The 17603-nt window shown below is 45.1% G+C and overlaps 1 protein-coding gene across 2 annotated transcripts; it reads right to left on the bottom strand.

Moving 5' to 3' along the window:
- Nucleotides 1-1824: 1824 nt before the first annotated feature.
- On the bottom strand, nt 1825-7929 carry SDR42E1 (short chain dehydrogenase/reductase family 42E, member 1). 2 transcript variants are annotated; one of them, XM_033156838.1, is made up of 3 exons: nt 7821-7929; nt 4307-4407; nt 1825-3434 (listed from the first exon to the last, which is right to left on the bottom strand). In XM_033156838.1, exons 2-3 carry the CDS (start codon nt 4402-4404, stop codon nt 2339-2341), a joined length of 1194 nt encoding a protein of 397 aa, XP_033012729.1. In that variant the 5' UTR covers nt 4405-4407; nt 7821-7929; the 3' UTR covers nt 1825-2338. The 2 variants fall into 2 exon arrangements, with proteins under 2 accessions (XP_033012729.1, XP_033012728.1); XM_033156837.1 differs by having other exon boundaries at nt 7785-7850.
- Nucleotides 7930-17603: the final 9674 nt, after the last annotated feature.

Below are 17603 nucleotides of genomic sequence, written 5' to 3'. Positions count from 1 at the left end.
CACCTTAGAGACCAACTAAGTTTGTTCTTGGTATGAGCTTTCATGTGCATGCACACTTCTTCAGATACACTGAAACAGAAGTCACCAGACCCTTATATATAGTGAGAGGGTGGGGAGGGGTATGACTCAGAAGGGTGGTGGGAATGGCTGATAGCTGTGGTAAACCTGTTGACGACTGTTAACGACTGCAATTGGTCTTACAGGAAAAATCAAGGGGTGAGATGGCTAAAAATAGCTTTATCATGTATAATGAGATAAGAATCCAATGTCTCTATTCAGACCAGGTCTCTCCATGGTTTTAAGTTTGGTAATAAGTTGCAATTCAGCAACTTCTCTTTCCAGTCTATTTCTGAAATTCTTATCTCATTATAATACCCCTCCCCACCCTCTGGTGACTTTTGTTTCAGTGTATCTGAAGAAGTGTGCATGCACACGAAAGCTCATACCAAGAACAAACTTAGTTGGCCTCTAAGGTGCTACTGGAAGGAATTTTTTTTGTTTCCACTATGGCAGACCAACATGGCCCAGGGGGCAATACTGCCCGGTTGGGGAACCACTGTACTACGATAAGTATCTAAATTCAGCCCTCAGGTGGGTAACGGTCTTTTGCCCGACAAAAGCCCCGATTGGGCGTTTAACTGTGTAAGGGAATGTAAGGCAAGAAAGTAGGGTCACCCATATTTACGCACTGGTGTGCGGTGCGACAGTGGGGTAGGTCACATGACTCCCCCCCCCCATGTCTCACATTACAGTCACACATTGCCAAATGCCTCAACAGGGCTGCAATTTGCTTTTAAAAAAATATTTTTTTTAAAAAAAATTACCCATTCTCCTCCCATCTGAAATATAACCCCCCCCCCCATTTAAAAACTTTGGGGGCTTAGCGAGAAACAAGCAGAGTTTTCAGCTGGCTCCAGATTCCGAAACGCAGAAGTAATTTAAGAGGCTGCAAGCCTGGGATTTAACGTTATCAATATGGAGGCTCACTCCAAATGCAAAAATGGCAGCTCCCTAGATTATAAATTTAAAGTCTGCTTGATATTGCCGCTCAGGGCAGAAGGCGGAAAACAGCAGCCTCATAACTGCCGTTCCAACATCATTCATCTCCATGTTCGACCGAAGTCCCTTTTGGCTTACACGGTTTAAAGGCTTTTATTTATTTATTTTTTTCCTGTTTCCAGAAAGAACATCGCAAGCAAGGGAACATGAAACGAGCATAAAAGGAGAAGTACTTACACAACAAGGGCGCTAGGAAGAAACTTTGAAGCTGTGAGTTTGCTGGAAGAGCGATTAGAATACCCCCTGTAGGCATCAGCCAGCAAGCAGGTGCGTTTATAATTGGAACATCAGCAACAAACCCGTAAACCTCAAGTTTTGCCAAGTGTGAGGCTCTGGCAGTTATTAGATATAACACCTTTTACAAGTACTCCAAGAGGCAAAATATTACAGACACAGCAGAAAAAAGGGGGTTCCCAAATGATGCATGGCGAGCTTCATTCAGGTGGCCTGTGAATTTACAATCAAGGATGGGAAAGGAAACAACCGCCGCATTCGTAACGATGTTTAATTGTACTTTACCATCTATTTCTGATACTGCATTTTATTTTGAGACAAGTTGCATTGTTTGGAATTCAAACCGTAATTCAATTAAATGTGATAGGTTAAAAAAAGAAAAGAAATTAAAATATCATACAGTGTCCTGCACAGTCCATTACAATTGCTACAAAAGGCGGCAGGGGGTGGGGTGGATCATGAACTGCTGCTCTAAAACCCACAGCAGTTTTCAGGTGGTCCATGGAGGAGAAAGGGTGGCACAATGTGTGCCCACTCAGGGACGGCTTAAGGTCCCTTCCAACTCTACAATTCTATAATAGAACATAATGTAGGAACAGGGGTCAGATCATTGGGCCATCTAGCTCAGCACTGTCTGCACCAGGAGTGGGGAATCTCAGGTCTGAACGTGGCCCTCCAAACCTCTCTATTTGGCCCTCAGGATTTTCCTGGCGCCAGACTTCTGTGCCTGCCCTGCCTCCACCTCAAGTGGTTTTGCTTGGCTGGAATGCCTATTTGCACTTTGATTATTCCTCTAGCTTGCCTGGGTGGAGGGCAGCAATCCCAAAGAATCCTGGAAACTGAAGTCTCCCTTCCACAGAACTACAATACTCAGCACCCTTAGCAAACTACAGTTCCCATGATTCTTGTGGGGGGGGTCATGTGCTTTAAATGTATGGTGTGGATCTGCCTTAAGATATTCCTACATCCGGTTAGCAAAGAAGGGTTGATTCCTGACACGTTCTTATTTTACTAGCCTCTCCTTGCTAGTATCTGGTCTCTCCCATCAGACGACTCTGGGGAACCAGGAAAGTATCACCACTGCAAACAGGAGGACAAGTACCACGTCCCTAAATAAATGTTTTGCAGTGTACTTCCTGGATTTATGGACATAGCCATGAGATTTAAACCACTCGACTGATTCTTTAATGCTGTGAGGACACGGTGCGTACCCCAGCTCCTTCTTGGCCTTTTCCAGGCTGAAATAATGAGCGACGCCAGTTTTGTAAACTTCTGTGCGAGTGAGGAAGGGCTGGAAGTTATATAAGCGCCCGACCACGGAATGCACCATCTCGGTGAGAAATGCGAAGAAGTAAACAACAGACAGAGGGAGGCGGTAAGTCGGAAAGGGGTAGCCTAAGCCTTCTACGAAAGGCCGGAAAAAATCAAAGTTGTTGATTGGCCTGCCATCTGAAATGAAGTAAGCTTGACCAGCTGACCTGTGACCCTTACTATCTCCCAGAGCTTCGGAAGCTAAGATGTGAGCTTCCACCAAGTTGTCCACATGTACAAAGTCCATTAGGTCTCCGGGATCCCCAAACAGGAACTGAAAACAGCCCTGTTCGAGGTAGCCAACGATCCTCGGCAGATGTCTCTGCTCTCCGGGCCCATAGATGGCGGCAGGTCTCAAGGCACAGGTCCTCAGCAACCCTCGCCCTCCCTCGAGGGAGCTTCCGTTTGCTTCCAGAACCTTCATCTCAGCTAAGGCTTTGGTCCTCGAGTAATGGTCAAGGTGGAGATGAAGAGGGAGATAAGGGAGAGACTCATCCCCGTTTTTGATCACTTGGCCCCCAAACACCACATTGTAGGTGCTCGTGTAAACCAGCCTTGAGACACCCACTTTCCTGCAAGCGTCGATTATGTTTTCTGTCCCCTTGAGGTTGACGTCTTCTATACGTTTTCGGTTCAACTGCTCCCGGCCAGACATCCCATAGGAAGCAATATGGAAGACGCAGGTCACACCTCGGAGCGCCCTTTCCACTTCGGAGAGCGCGCAGACATCACCCTGCACAAATTTCACTCCTTGTGGCATCGGTTGGATGCGCTCGGTGACATCAAAGAGGATGACATCTACTCCCTTCTTGGAAAGGGTACCACCTAGGCTGGAATGTGACAGGCAATGAAAGTTACTAGCAAGGAAACCTGGAACACAAGATGCTCCACCAGAAGGATGGAAGAAATCAGTAACTATTTGACGGCAGCTGAGTTTCTCTGAACCCATTCAGATTTCATTTCCCTTTCAGTTGGCGCGCTGCCTTTCCAGATACACAAGGCAGTTTAAAAGCCGTATAAACAACAAAATACAAAAAACTGCACATCCTATAACAATCCAATCCAATCCAAATAATAAAATATATGACTTTGAAACAAACACCTTACATCAAATAAGGTAACATTCAATACAATATTGCGCAATCAAAGGAACTCTCAAAACATCAGCAAATAATAATTAAACAGAAATCTACCTAACAACCCCCCCCCCCCCAGTTTTCACTCAAAGGGGCTTTTCACGGTTCTACTGATAATAACTACGCAGTCTGCAGATTTTAATCAGTAGACCAACCCAACCTAAGCTTCAGTTGCTTGAACTGGTGGGAATCAAAATTATGAAATTAGTGGTAGCACATCTGCTTTATATGCAGAAGGCCCCAGAGTTCAAACCCTGGCTGGCATCTACAGGTAGGGCTGGGAGTGGCTCCTGCCTGAAACCCTGGAGAGCTGCTGCCAGTCAGTGCAGACAATACAGAGCTAGAATGTGAAGACTGAAGGGGGACCTTCTGCATGCATCTATCACTGAGCTACAGCCTTTCCCCGTAGCTGTATAGTGTATGTGTGTACATAGAAATGTGTGTTTGTGTGTGTGTGTGTTGGTGAGGGGAGAAAGAAATTAAAATAATAAATTATTTAAAACAAACATATTACTTCATTGCTAACTATGATTGTTCCATGTGTCCTAAAATAAAAGTATACTAACCGGAAACCAAAATAACCACCTCCTCCTGTAATAAGGACTGTTTCCTTGGCGGGGTTTTCTGCATCCATGCTGTGCTTTTTACTGCTACTTCCAGTCATTCTCTATAAATAGATAAAGATAACACACCATAGCTGTTATCCTAATAATATAAAAAAAATAAAAAGATGTCATGGCTCACATGAATTGCAAAACTTGCACATTACAGGATTTCGTTCCGAGCGATTCCTCCCTCCAGATTTTCCCAATGCCATTTTAGATTTGTGCATATATATATATTTGTGCCACACACACCGACCGTATTTTTCTATGTATAAGATGCCCCCATGTATAAAACGACCCCTATTTTTTTGAACCCAAAATTAAGAAATTACCAGTAAATTGATTAGCTTTTTTTTGGGAGGAGGAGGAGGCCACCTTGCCTCAGCCGCCAATCGCCTGCCCACCTCACCACAGCTGCCAATCGCCTGCCCAATTGCCGCAGCCTCAGCCAATCGCCAGCAGGCCTTGCTGCAGCCACCAATCATCCGCCCAATCGCCGCTGCCAATCTCCTGCTTGCTGCTGCCATTAATCGCACGCCCCCCCCTACATTCACTATCTGTGTATAAGACGACACCCAATTTTTGCCTAATTCTTCTTAGCAAAAAGCACCATCTTATACACGGAAAAATACGGTATATCACAACTGCCGTGCCGCTTTGGTGCAAAGTGCACCGAGTCCATTTTGTAACCAGAGGCAACTAGCCAGGTGCAAACAGAGTGTGAAGGGAGGTTGCCAGCACCTGTGATGCAATTGTAATTTCATCGAAAGTTTGGGAGCTGAGTGGCACTCTATAGGTTGCCAAAATGGAACCAGCCATGCAGAAGAATGGCTAATATTTTAAGCCATTCTTAAAATATAAGGACTTAGAATGCTCTGTGGCCACAGGATGCTGAGCATCTACTGGGGTGAAAAACAGGGGAGGAGGAAATGAAATGGCATGTTCTGGTGTTGCTCTCTGCTGCCTCAAAAAGGAGCCTTCCACACTGAAAGATTATGTTGCACAGATATCTTTTCCCAGCAACCAGCGCTCAGGAGTATACTGCTTCGCCACACAGAAGTTGCAGCCCCTGCACAAAGGCTAAACGATTTGAGCGGAGTGTCAAATAGGTCATTTAAGGTTCAAACAAAATAGAAAATTCTTTCCAGTAGCACCTTAGAGACCAACTGAGTTTGTTCTTGGTATGAGCTTTCGTGTGCATGCACACTTCTTCAGATACCATGTACACGAAAGCTCATACCAAGAACAAACTCAGTTGGTCTCTAAGGTGCTACTGGAAAGAATTTTCTATTTTGTTTCGACTATGGCAGACCAACACGGCTACCCACCTGTAATTTAAGGTTCAAGTTTTACTCACTAAGACTGCAATCCTGTGTGTGCTTATTTGGCAGTAGCTCCCATTGCATGTCGATATCCCAATCCCTCCCGTGAATAAATAAGACACAAGACACCGTAAAGTAAGGTTAAATGGAGAATAAAAGGCCACAACTTTATTGGTTCCGGTTGTTGAGCGGTATTGGCTTTAGGCATTGGATCTAACTAGACTATATCCGACTCCAGTACGTCGTGCTGGCAGTCCAGGAAGGGCTAACCACTGTTGGGGTGAGCCCTTGCTGCTGCACATCAGCTAAGGACACACCCCGTGATCACTGATCTGGGGCGTGCCTTAGGCCCTCACCACCCACGGCTTCGGACACGGACACGCCCCCCGGACTCCTTTACGAAGTACCCTTCAGCGCTTGGGGGGAGGTGCTGGCCCGTCCTCCCCCCCCCACATCCTGACCTTCCTGACCTTATCCAATGCCTAACCGCCAAACCAAAGTTGTGACGAGTTGCTACGAGGTAGGCGAAAAAACCACAAGGCGGAGCCAATTTGCCAGGTGGAAAAATTCCTACCTGGCCCCTCAACGGCGACCAATCGTGATCCATAGCAAGGTCAATAAAACCTAACCTAAAAAGGGGAGGGTGGGAAGGGAAAGCTGGAGAGTTCGGGAGCCCAGGAGAAAGAGGGCGAGCTCTGGCTGCGTGCCCACTTAAATGCGGTGGGCACGCCCTAGCCGGCTGCGCCGGTTGGCCAGCCAGCTGGGCACCGCACCCAGAGCTCGCCCAATAGTGCCAGGGGATGCTGGCATCCCCTGAGCACGTGTAGGGCTCGTGATTCACTGCAACCCCCCCTCCTTTCTAAGGGCGGAAGGCGCTTTACTATCCATAAAAATTCAGTCAAGTGAAAATGAATAGAATTGGGTTGCAGGCAGCCTTAGATAAAACACTATTCAGTTCCCCCCCTCAACATTTGTAAAATGGGAACAATAGTACTTATCAGATACCCATCTGTTAGATACCACATCTAATAAATAGCTAAAATTGTGTTTATTAATTAGGTGTCCCTTTATAATATTTCCAGGGCAGTTCAAAATAAAACAGTAACAACAATTTAATAATATAGGGTTGCCATATTTCAAAAAGTGAAAATCTGGACACAAAAGTTGTGCCCGGAAATCAGCAGGAAAGAGTATTGTGCTGTCTCTTCCAATGTTTTAAAAAGACATCTTGCAAAAACAGATCAGTTGTTATCACTCAGCCTAGTGGACCTCACAAGGTTGTTGTGAAGATAAAATTAGGAGGGGAGGGAACACTATGCTAACTTGATACAATATGATTACACCTGACCGCATCATCTGAATGGGACCGACGGAGATACATTTCTAAAACCACACTTTTTATACCCACCCAATGACCGTTTAGCATCAGGTGTTTATTAAGGGGAAGGTTGCACTTAAGGCAATAATTCAGATACTCTGCACATACTCGAGGACAGTATCAAATCAAGGGAGGGTTGAGCCCTGGCATGGAAAAGAGATCTTAGGGCCAAATCCAATCTCCCTTCACAATTATTACTTCATGGCTGGAACCCTAACCTTTTGGAACACCACCCCCTTGGTTCCATAAACACATCTCCAGTGCTCCCCATTCCATGGAAAGTATTTGTTTAGGATACGGATTTGCACAGCCCACTATGGAAGATGATAACGCAATAGAATTCAAAACTGTAACAAGTAAAATTGCACATTTAGTCACTACCCAAGTAAAACTATTTTATTAATTCCACGAAATGGATGGACTTGATCTGGTGACGGCCGCTTTCCTGGAACTACAGGCTTGCTCCAGACAGGCAAAAGGGAGCACCATAACGCCACCTTCTGCAAAGCAGCCACAGACAAGCCTAAACCAATGCAAGCCCACTCCCCAGTTCCGAGGAGCCTGCATACCCCCTTCTCAGTAACTCAGCTCTCATCACAACCTGTGCAATACGAGCTTGGATTTGTGGGGAGGGGCTATGCACGAAACGGACCGCGCTGAAAACTGGGGCAATTAAAAGAGCCGGTTCACTGGGTTCCTCCCCTCGCCCCACTCTAGAGCAGCAGGGTTTTATTCTTACCCCTCCGCTCCAAACAGGGTCTGATCTCCCCCTTACCAAGCAAAGTTTCAGACTTTCTCCCCTTTGCAGCGTGCGATGAGCCGTCTTTCCCGCCCCATCACCCTATATGCCGGCTCCTCCCTATAGGAAGGGCGAGTTACGAAACCAGCGTTAAGCACCCGCATAAATATGAACCTTCCCCTCGTGTCGAGGCACGCAGAGAAAGGAAGAAAAGGACACGCTGCCCGACCTGCCTATCCCCATTCAGTGCTGCCGACCGGACCCTTTAAAACAAAGGAGCCGCGCCAAAGCACGACAGCAAAACTTCTCACGCTCTTATCTCTGCAGTCTGAAACCAGCCAGCACTTCGCGGGCTTCCGTAGCGCCAACATGGCGCCCTCCATAGCGGATATTTTCCGTACAGCAAGATGTCTGAACCCGAGGACCGGGCTTTCGTACAGCAAAATAATGCTCTCTACTTGGGATAGAGCCGTGCAATAAGATGATAGTTGCTTTTGTTTATACTGTTGTTGTTGTTATTATTATTATTATTATTATTATTACGCCTACTGTTATTATTTGCAGTTGCTTCTGTTTTTATTGTTGTTGCTCATTGTTTCTGATGCTATTGTTATTTTATTAGTTATTTCTTCAGCTACTGTTGTTACTTGCTGTAGCTTCTTTACCTTTTTTTGTTTTTTTATATATAATATTTATTCATTTTTCTGTTTTACAATTTAACGTAGGCCTACTCATTTTTACATCCTTAACATATCAATGACTTCCCTTCTTCTCTTTCCATGGTGCATTTTACATATCAAAATCCTTGCATATTTTACAAAAAAAATATATACCATTCAGTATTCCATTATTACATCCATCAAAACTTATTTACACTGTTGAATTTATCTTAATGCTGCCAGCGTTTTCAGTTGAACACGGTTATTTCTCATATATTCAGTAAACGTTTTCAAATCTTCTCTAAACATATGCTCTTCTTTTTCTCTTATTCCAGGCATGTGCAACAGGTAGATCGTGATCTACCAGTATATCACTGGACATTTGCGGTAGATCACTGGTAGATCATTGGCTCCCCCCAAAGAAGCTGAACAACTGTGGCTCCCCTAAAAAAAGCTCAACATTTTACCTCCTTCCTGAAAAAACTCGAAACTTCTATTTCAGTGTATCTGAAGAAGTGTTTGTTCCCCCCCAAAAAATGGACCTTCCTCCTTCCTAAAAAAAAGCTCAACAACTTTGACCTGAACCCCCCAAAAAGGGGATAGATCACTGCCAGTTTTTAACTCTGTGAGTAGATTGCAGTCTCTTGGGAGTTGGCCACCCCAACTTATTTTTAAGCCATGGAAAAACCTTGAATGTGTGCCAAACAGCCTTTACTCTGGAACGCAACAGGTGGTGCTATTGCACCAGTAAGCTGAAATAATGATTATTCTCTGCAGCTGCTGCCTTTACGCTTATCAGATCCAAAACTTCATTTTTTTGGGGGGGGGGGGGACGACAAACAGCTCAAGAAATGAAAGAAACGGCACAGATTCAAGTTAGGGTCTGGTATAATGTTGGAATCACCAAACAGATCTACTTGGCTCAGGTGTGCGGACAATGAGGGCCCTTGGGAGGTGAGACAGACTGTGGAATGAATGTGCTCCCAAAGTTGGAAAGGTTAGAAAGAATATGTATCTGAAAATAAATGAATACCAAAAATAAAAATCCACATATGTAGTTCTAAATCCACATGGCTAAATAATGGGGTGTTTTTGGACTCCAGCTCCCATCATCCCTGACCATTGACCATTCTGGCTGGGTCTGATGAGAGTTGTAGTCCAACAATGTCTGGAGGAACACGGGCCCCCACCCACCCCAATGGATTTAAAGTCATACGTAGAGTAGTCTGGTGTTAATAAATTGACTTAAGAACTTCAGATGAGCCTGTTGAATCAGACCAGTGGCCCATCTAGTCCTGTATCCTGTTCTCACAGGAGATGGGAAGCCTGCAAGCTGGACATAAGAGCAATAACACTCTGCCCAGCGATTCCCAGCAACTTGTACTCAGAGACATAATGCTTTGGACAGTGGAAGTAGAACATAGCCATTATGGCTAGTAGCCTTTGATAGTCTTGCCCTCCACGAATTTTAGTGGGGAAGGAGAGCTGAAAATAATGCCAATATATTTCACATCTGGCAGCCAATGTGCTCCGTTGGTTTCTGATAGTACATGGGTAAGATGGGTCTAAAAAGCCCGGGATCCAAATGGCTACGGTGGCTCATTTACCAGAAGTAGGAATGTATTTAGTGTTAACTCTGGAAGTGTATACTTGATTCTGACCAAACTAAGCCTAGCTTTTCACAAAAACCTCAAAGCTTTTCACAAAAAAGAACAAAACAACAAAATTATCTGCCAAAAAGCATCTTTAAAAAACCTATTTAAAACTTTCAAAAATAATAATTAAATCAAATGTAAGATTTAAAACCTAATTAAAGCACATGGCAACATTCCATGTTTCTGGATAGGCTTGCCTAAACAAAAATATTTTTTATCAGGTGCTGAAAAAGGTACTGTGAAGGTGCCTGCCTGATGTCAATAGGCAGGGAGTTCCAAAGTGTGGGTGCTGCCACACCAACATTATATTTCTTACAATGGAACAAGTATTACGTGGCACATGTAACAGTTCCAGTTTCGCAGAGCTGAGTGGTCAAGTAGATACGTATGGGGTAAGGCAGTCTCGTGATTTAGCCAGCACCAGGCAGGCAAAGACAGGATTAATGTTGGATTAATGTTTTGGTCGAGGTATATCCAGCTGCGATGAGCTACAAAACAGAAGGCCAGGAAGTAATTCCTTCTTCCTCTCTTCCCATGCTCAAGTAAAAATTAATAAAACCACTAAGGCTACAATCGTATAATCACTTTTACCTGGGAGTAAGTCCCATTCAGTTCAATGCATGTTTCCTCTGAGTAGACATGCATAAGCTTGCATTAAAAGTAGCTAATAGGTCTCCTGTCTGATAGATCTTTCCGCACATTCCTCTCTGCTCATCTTTTGGGAAATGCATCATGTCATCCTGGCAGGAATCCTTTGGTCAAAGACATCTTCTTTGATCGCTTAAGGATGGATTATTATTATCATTTATCTTGATTGTTACCCTGCCAGCTTCCTGTATGCATAGCCTCTACTCCATATGGAAAGAATTTGTTAAGGCTGATAAATGTCTTTGATCTATACATTGAGCAATGTTTAACTCTTTGTGGGTCAGAACACAAGAAGAGCCTGGCTGGACTGGGCCAGAGAGATATCCAGTGTAGGAGAACTTTAGACTCACAAATTATGTCCTTTTCTTTTTTTTCTTGCACAACACTGGGGCTTCTGTCAAATTTGTATTGTGGGTTGGGGTGGTGGTGTTAATCTGGATGATGCCCTGAGTCCTTTCCAATTCTTGGGATCCTGTATCTGTGGGGGTAGAATGTATAAGAGCAAGCTTGCCATGTTGTTGTTGTTCAGTTGTTCAGTCATGTCTGACTCTTCGTGGCCCCATGGACCAGAGCACGCCAGGCACCCCTATCCTCCACTGCCTCCCGCAGTTTGGCCAAACTCATGCCAGTCGCTTCGAGAACACTGTCCAACCATCTCATCCTCTGTCGTCCCCTTCTCCTTGTGCCCTCCATCTTTCCCAACATCAGGGTCTTTCCTAACATCAGGGTCTTTTCCAGGGAAGAAGTTTCTCTGTACCTTGAACAAATGGTTGCTAGGTAGGAGAACAATATAACCAGAGAGTGTGAGAACTGAGCTGGAAGCAGGCTGGAAGCTGGAGACACATAGACATGCTTGTTCTATGCTGGATCTAAAGTTGTGACTAAAGGAGAAGCAAGATCTGTTGGCGGTGTTAATGCTGTGAGCCCCTACATCCTATGCTCACATTGTGTATATATGTACTGTACATAAAACCATATATCCTAAAGACACTATAGTCTCCACTGTCCATTCCAAGGAAACTAAACCTGGGTAACAGCCTGGAAACCTTCGATTCTCTCACCACTCAGAGATTGGGGCAGCAGTATTACACACTTAACAATGAGATGCTGACTGTGCCAGAACAGAAAATTGTGGTTAGGCTTGCAGTAAGGCTGGAGTGGGAATGTGGAAAGAGGAAATGATGGACAGTGGAACAAAGAGAGCAGCAATTAGAGACACTTTGCCCATGTTTGTTTAAATTTATATAAATTTATTTATATACCACTTGATTGTAGAAAAAACCAACAAAGCAGTTTACAAAAAAAGATGGAACAAACAAACAAAAAATCATTAAAAATGTTACAACCATAATTTAAAACCTACAGAAGGTTAAAACCGCAATAAAATAGACTAAAACATATTGAAACTCCTACAAACTTTCTAAACATCTTCAGCAGGCACCGAAAGAAATACAGTGAAGGCACCTGCCTCATATCAATAGGCAGAGAGTCCCAAAAGTGTCGGTGCTGCCACATTGAACGATCAATTTCTTACGGATGCAGTGCAAGTATTATGTGGCACCTGTAAAAGTGCCAATTCTGCGAATCTAAGCAGTTGAGGGGGCACATGGATGGGGTAAGGCCTGGGTAAAGGGGTCCCAAGTTGTTAAGGACTTTAAATACTAATAGTAACACCTTGAACTTGGCCTGGTAGCAGATCGGCAACCAGCGCAGACATTCTGTGCCAGCACTGTCTTTAGCATATGCGCTTCTGGGGTGCAAAGATCTGCCCAGCACCCCCAAATTCAGTTTAGCCCCCCAAATTAACTTTTATTATCCTTATGTCAGACACCACGCTTACACCTTATCTCTTGTTTATGGAAGAAGGGAGGAAAAAGAAACAAACTTTTTTATTTGCTCATTTATTTACAATACACTTACAGTGGTACCTCTAGTTACGAACTTAATTCATTCCGGAGGTCCGTTCTTAACCTGAAACTGTTCTTAACTAGAGGCGTGTTTCCGCTAATGGGGCTTCTTGCTGCTGCTGCGCCGCCGACGCACAATTTCCATTCTCAGCCTGGGGCAAAGTTCTCAACTTGAGGTAACTCTTCCAGGTTAGCGGAGTTTGTAACCTGAAGCGTTCGTAACCTGAGGCATTTGTAACTTGAGGTACCACTGTATACCTAGGTATACAGCACCACCACACTTAAACTTATAAGTATTGTTTAGGCACCTACTTAGGAGAAACATCAGTCGTGTCAAAGGTGCCTCTGACCTTGCTGCCGCAAAGCAGCTCAATAAAGTATGTAACATAATATTTTGATGTAAGAGTTAATTTCGTGTGCACGCCATCGTTGAGTCTGACAAGTGCCGCTGTTGTGAATGACAAGCGCCGCCGCTGGCGTGGCACGTCTTTGGTAAATGAGCACACAAAGTCAAAAGTCCTTTAGTGAAACAGTATTTTCTGTAATACCTAGGTATAATATGTATTTTGTTTTTCTAGCTTGATCAAAATTATTTATTATTTCATAACAGGTAGATAGTTAAGAGCTTAGGCAGCTTCAGCGGTGGGTGCTTGGTGTCCCACAGAATTTGGTGCCTGGGTGCCCCGCATCCCTTGCACCCCTGGGTAAAGAAGGCCCTGCAGCTTCCAGATCAAGCACAAGGGAAGCCCCACATCAGTGTAGAGCAATCTTGAAGCAACTAGTGCATGAACTACTGTGACCAGGCTCTCATGGTCCAGAAATGGCCATAACTATAGAAGCAGCCACAGTTGGCAAAAGGCACTTCTAGCCACTGAGATTACCTGAGCCTCCAGTGCCAGAGCTGGATTTCAGAAGCCCCAAACCAGGCATAGGCAACCTTCGGCTCTCCAGATGTTTTGGCCTACAACTCCCATGATCCCTAGCTAACAGGACCAGTTGTCAGGGATGATGGGAATTGTAGTCCAAAACATCTGGAGAGCCGAAGGTTGCCTATGCCTGCCCCAAACTGTAGACCTGCTCCTTCACGGGGGGGGGGGGGGTTGCAAACCCATCCAGGGGTGTGCCATCTAAATAGACACAGGGCACAGAGAGGAGAGGTAAATGTCTAGAGCTTTGGTTGGAACATCTGGTGGCTATTTTAAAGAATCTGAACTGGGAAGGGTCATAGTTTCAAAGCTCTATTCAGCAAGATCAGGTGCATACATAACCTGGATGGTGAGGCTATTGAATTCTGGGGTGTAGGTCAAGGGCCACATTCACATCGTGCATTTATTTAAAGCGCCATGATACCACTTCAAACAGTCATGGCTTCCCCCAAGGAATTCTGGAAGCTGTGGTTTGTTAAGGGTGTTAAGAGTTGTTAGGAAACCCCCTATTCCCCTCCCAGAACTACAGTTCTCAGAGTTCCCTGGGAAGAGGTTGAACCATTCTGGAATTGTAGCTCTGAGAGGGCAATCTTATATACCTCTATCACATCCCTTGTTTCTCCCCCCCCCCACACCCAAAACTTAAAAGCTCCAAATGTTGTAATCTTTCCTCATAGGAGAAGTTGCTCTACCCCTTTGTTAATTTAGAATGTCCCTTTCTGAACCTTTTCCAACTGAATTGATTCTTTTGTATCTCTTCATAATCTCTTTTTGTTTTAACAACCTTGAATAATTTGGTTTCACCAGCAAGCTTGCCCGCTCACTCCTAATTCCAAATCATTTGTGAACAAGTTAAAAAGCACAGGTCCCAATGCCACTCTGGTGGGGTGGGGGGGACTCAGTGGCGGAGGAACCCTCTCTGGCACCCAGGGCGGCGCAGCCCATATGCCGCACATGCACAGTCCGTACAGACACCCGTATGGATGGCGCACAAGAGCAGCAGCCCGTACGGATGGCGCACAAGCACGTGCCCTCAGCCGTTCTACAGCTGGGGGGAGGCAGGGGGCATCTTGTCACCCTTCCCAGAGTGGAACCCAGGCCGACCCGCCCCCTCCACCCCTCCCTTCCTATGCCGCTGGGGGGACTCTTCTGCATCCCTCCACTGGGAGAACTGTCATTTAGACCTGCTCTCTGCTTTCTGTTCCTTAACCAGTTACTCATCCATAAGATGAGCTCCCCTATTTTTGGGTGACTGCAAAGCTTCCCCAGGAGTCTTTGGTGAGGTACTTTGTCTAAAGATTTTTGAAAGTATAAATACACATCGAAAATCTTTAAGTACACAATTTATAGTTTACTTTCTTCTCAATACTTCATTTTATTTCTGTGTGAGACTTGGACCTGACTATTTTTTCTTTTTCTTTTTCTTTAAAAAAAAAAAGCCACAATTTGTTCGTGATCCAAGGTGACCTGTTTATTGAACATGCATCCTGTTCTGTTTTGCACAACTGTTGTTGGGAGGTTATATGACATTCACTGTTTATTGAGCATTCATTTGTTTGCAGGGAAGTTCAAACAATTGTTACCCCACACTTTACAGAGCACTTCCCCATCACCACAAATCATCCTGTTTTGGGGGGGAAGCAGGTGTGTTGCATAAAAGTGCCAAGTCCATTTTCATTCTGCCTGCCTGAATTTGTCCATATGCAATGAATCCAGGCAGCAATCCAGAAGTGGCTTAATCTTCCGTTTGGATGTCCCTGTTTGGATCCTGTTTCCTGGACAACATACATATCTTTCCTAGATGCTAGGAGCCTGTACTTTGGAATTGCGCTGTAGATTGTGTCTAGCTGTGTTCTTCAACTAAACTATGGTGTTTTATAATTAGGACAGCTGGGAATGGAGAATTATAAAATTGTAGAATTGGAAGTTACCCAAAGGGTCATCAAGTCCAACCCCTGCAATGCAGGAATCACAACTAAGTGAACTTTAGTATACTTTAACCAGGGTGCTGGTAGTATTTTTGGTGGACTAATGTGTCACAAATGCAACCTGAGGTTGGAGATGTACAACAAGGAAGGCATTGGTTCCAGTTTACAAACGTATTCATTAAATTAATTTATTCAAGAACTTGCAGTCACATGGGACTTTCAAACATGCTTTGCAAGGTTACATCATCATCATCATAACAGCAGCAACAATATAGTTATTAAAGATCATTGTTGTGTCTAATAGGTGGCCAGCACAGAGGGCTGGTAGAGCAGGAGGATTGTGAAGCTTCACCCTGCTGCCTGGGGTGGTGCTGCAGAGGTTTGCCGAAAGATGGCTAGTCACAGAATTGTAAAGTTGGAAGGTACCCGAAGGATCATCTAGCCCACCCCCTGAAATACAGGAATCTCAACTAGATCATACATGACAGGTGGCCATCCAACCTCTGTTTAGAAACATCACGCAAAGGAGAGCCCTCCATCTTCCAAGACAGTCCATTCCAGTCAAACAGCTCTTACCACCAGGAAGTTCTTCCTAATGCTTTCAGGATTGCATGATCCGTGCATCATCTTTCAGACTGCCATCTAAAATAGTTTATTGCTCTTTGGCCAATCAGATCTAGCACATGTACACACACGTACTAATACATGCACAACAAAGCAAATTTAAGAATCAAAGTAAGTACATACAGGATACATTATCTGTTGTGAAATTAACCTATAATTCATCAAATGAGATTCATTCACTGGCTTTCTGCCCATGTATTTTAAATACATTTCCCAAACGGGTTTCAGCCTCCGGCCATATCTGATCACAACCCTCTTTCCTATAGAGGCAAATTAAGGACTTTAGTTTCACTAGTAACATGTATAAAGATCCCTACACTTATTTTTGCATTGATTGTGGAAAACGGGAACAAGACGGAAGATGTTCTGGCCAGAGGCGTAGCAAGCCCAGGTGGTACTCGGTGCAGAATTTTTTTTGTCACCCCCCCCCCCACATCGACAGCTTGGAGTAGGCTTGGGAGTCGCGGGCGGGTGCCGAATGTCTGCCCCCCTTCCTACGCCTCCGACCCCCAACCCTCTTACAGGTGCTTCCAGTCTTCAGACACCCCACACGCTTTTGCAAAAAAGGAAAGAAAAATGAGAACTCCAAAGAAAGAGAGGTTGGGGGGGGGAGCTGCACAGCTTTGCCGGCAAAGCCGAGCAGCTCGTCCTCTCCCTGCCTCCTCCTCCAGGCTCCAGCCAGGACTCGGGAGTGGGGGTAACGGCATGCCAAACCCCCCCCCATGTGACTCGCAAGTATCCAGATCCAGAGGGGGAGGCAGCTGCGAGGCAGACAAGGCGCTCTGCTCTTCACTTCTGCCCTGACAGCAGGACCACACTCAAGCCAAGTGAAAGAACTGGCACTGCGCCTTTAAGAGGGAGCCGGCAACATTGCCGCCCTGATAGGTGGGAGGGGGAGAGAAATGTGACCTAGGCTTGTAGCGCGCAAGAGAGAGAGAGAGAGAGAGACCAAGAGGCGCTGCTGCGCGGAGGATCCTTCGCCCGCGGCTGTGGGCAGGGGCGCAATGGCACCCCCACGGGGTGCACTCTTGTCACCCCTTTAGAAATGGAACCCGGGGTGCTCCGCTCCCTCCGCCCTCCCTTCCTACGCCACTGGTTCTGGCCAGCCTCAGCCCCAATTACCAATATCACTCTCATCCTTACTTCCTCTTCTCCTCCCTTCATCCATATTTCTGGCGGATAGCGATTGTTGCTAAATGAATCTTGCTAAATGAATCCAGAACACGTGCCCAAGGTCATCTGAAGGAAATGCAATCTATTAATCTGTGGAGTGAAGATCCTCCCTTTGAAACATGAAAGAGTTTTCTTCATGTCTTTGGAGGCCTCTCTCAAAGAGGATTTTGGGAGAGATCAAAAAAGGAAAGAAATCACCTGGCTAATAGATGCAAGAGAAAGCTCCCCAGGGAAAGGATAAAAGCCTGATGGGAGCTGGGCATCCAACAACTTTGCACTGTAAACCGCCCTGTGATCTT

The sequence above is a fragment of the Lacerta agilis genome, chromosome 8 (assembly GCF_009819535.1).
Source record: "Lacerta agilis isolate rLacAgi1 chromosome 8, rLacAgi1.pri, whole genome shotgun sequence".
In the NCBI taxonomy this organism is placed as follows: Eukaryota; Metazoa; Chordata; class Lepidosauria; order Squamata; family Lacertidae; genus Lacerta; species Lacerta agilis.
This window is presented reverse-complemented; position numbering and strand designations above follow the sequence as displayed.

Coding starts and splice junctions, on each gene's coding strand:
- SDR42E1 (XM_033156838.1), bottom strand. CDS start 4,404: ATGACTGGAAGTAGCAGTAAAAAGCACAGCATGGATGCAGAAAACCCC. Junction 3,435..4,306: donor GGTGGTTATTTTGGTTTCCG/GTTAGTATACTT, acceptor GTCACATTCCAG/CCTAGGTGGTACCCTTTCCA.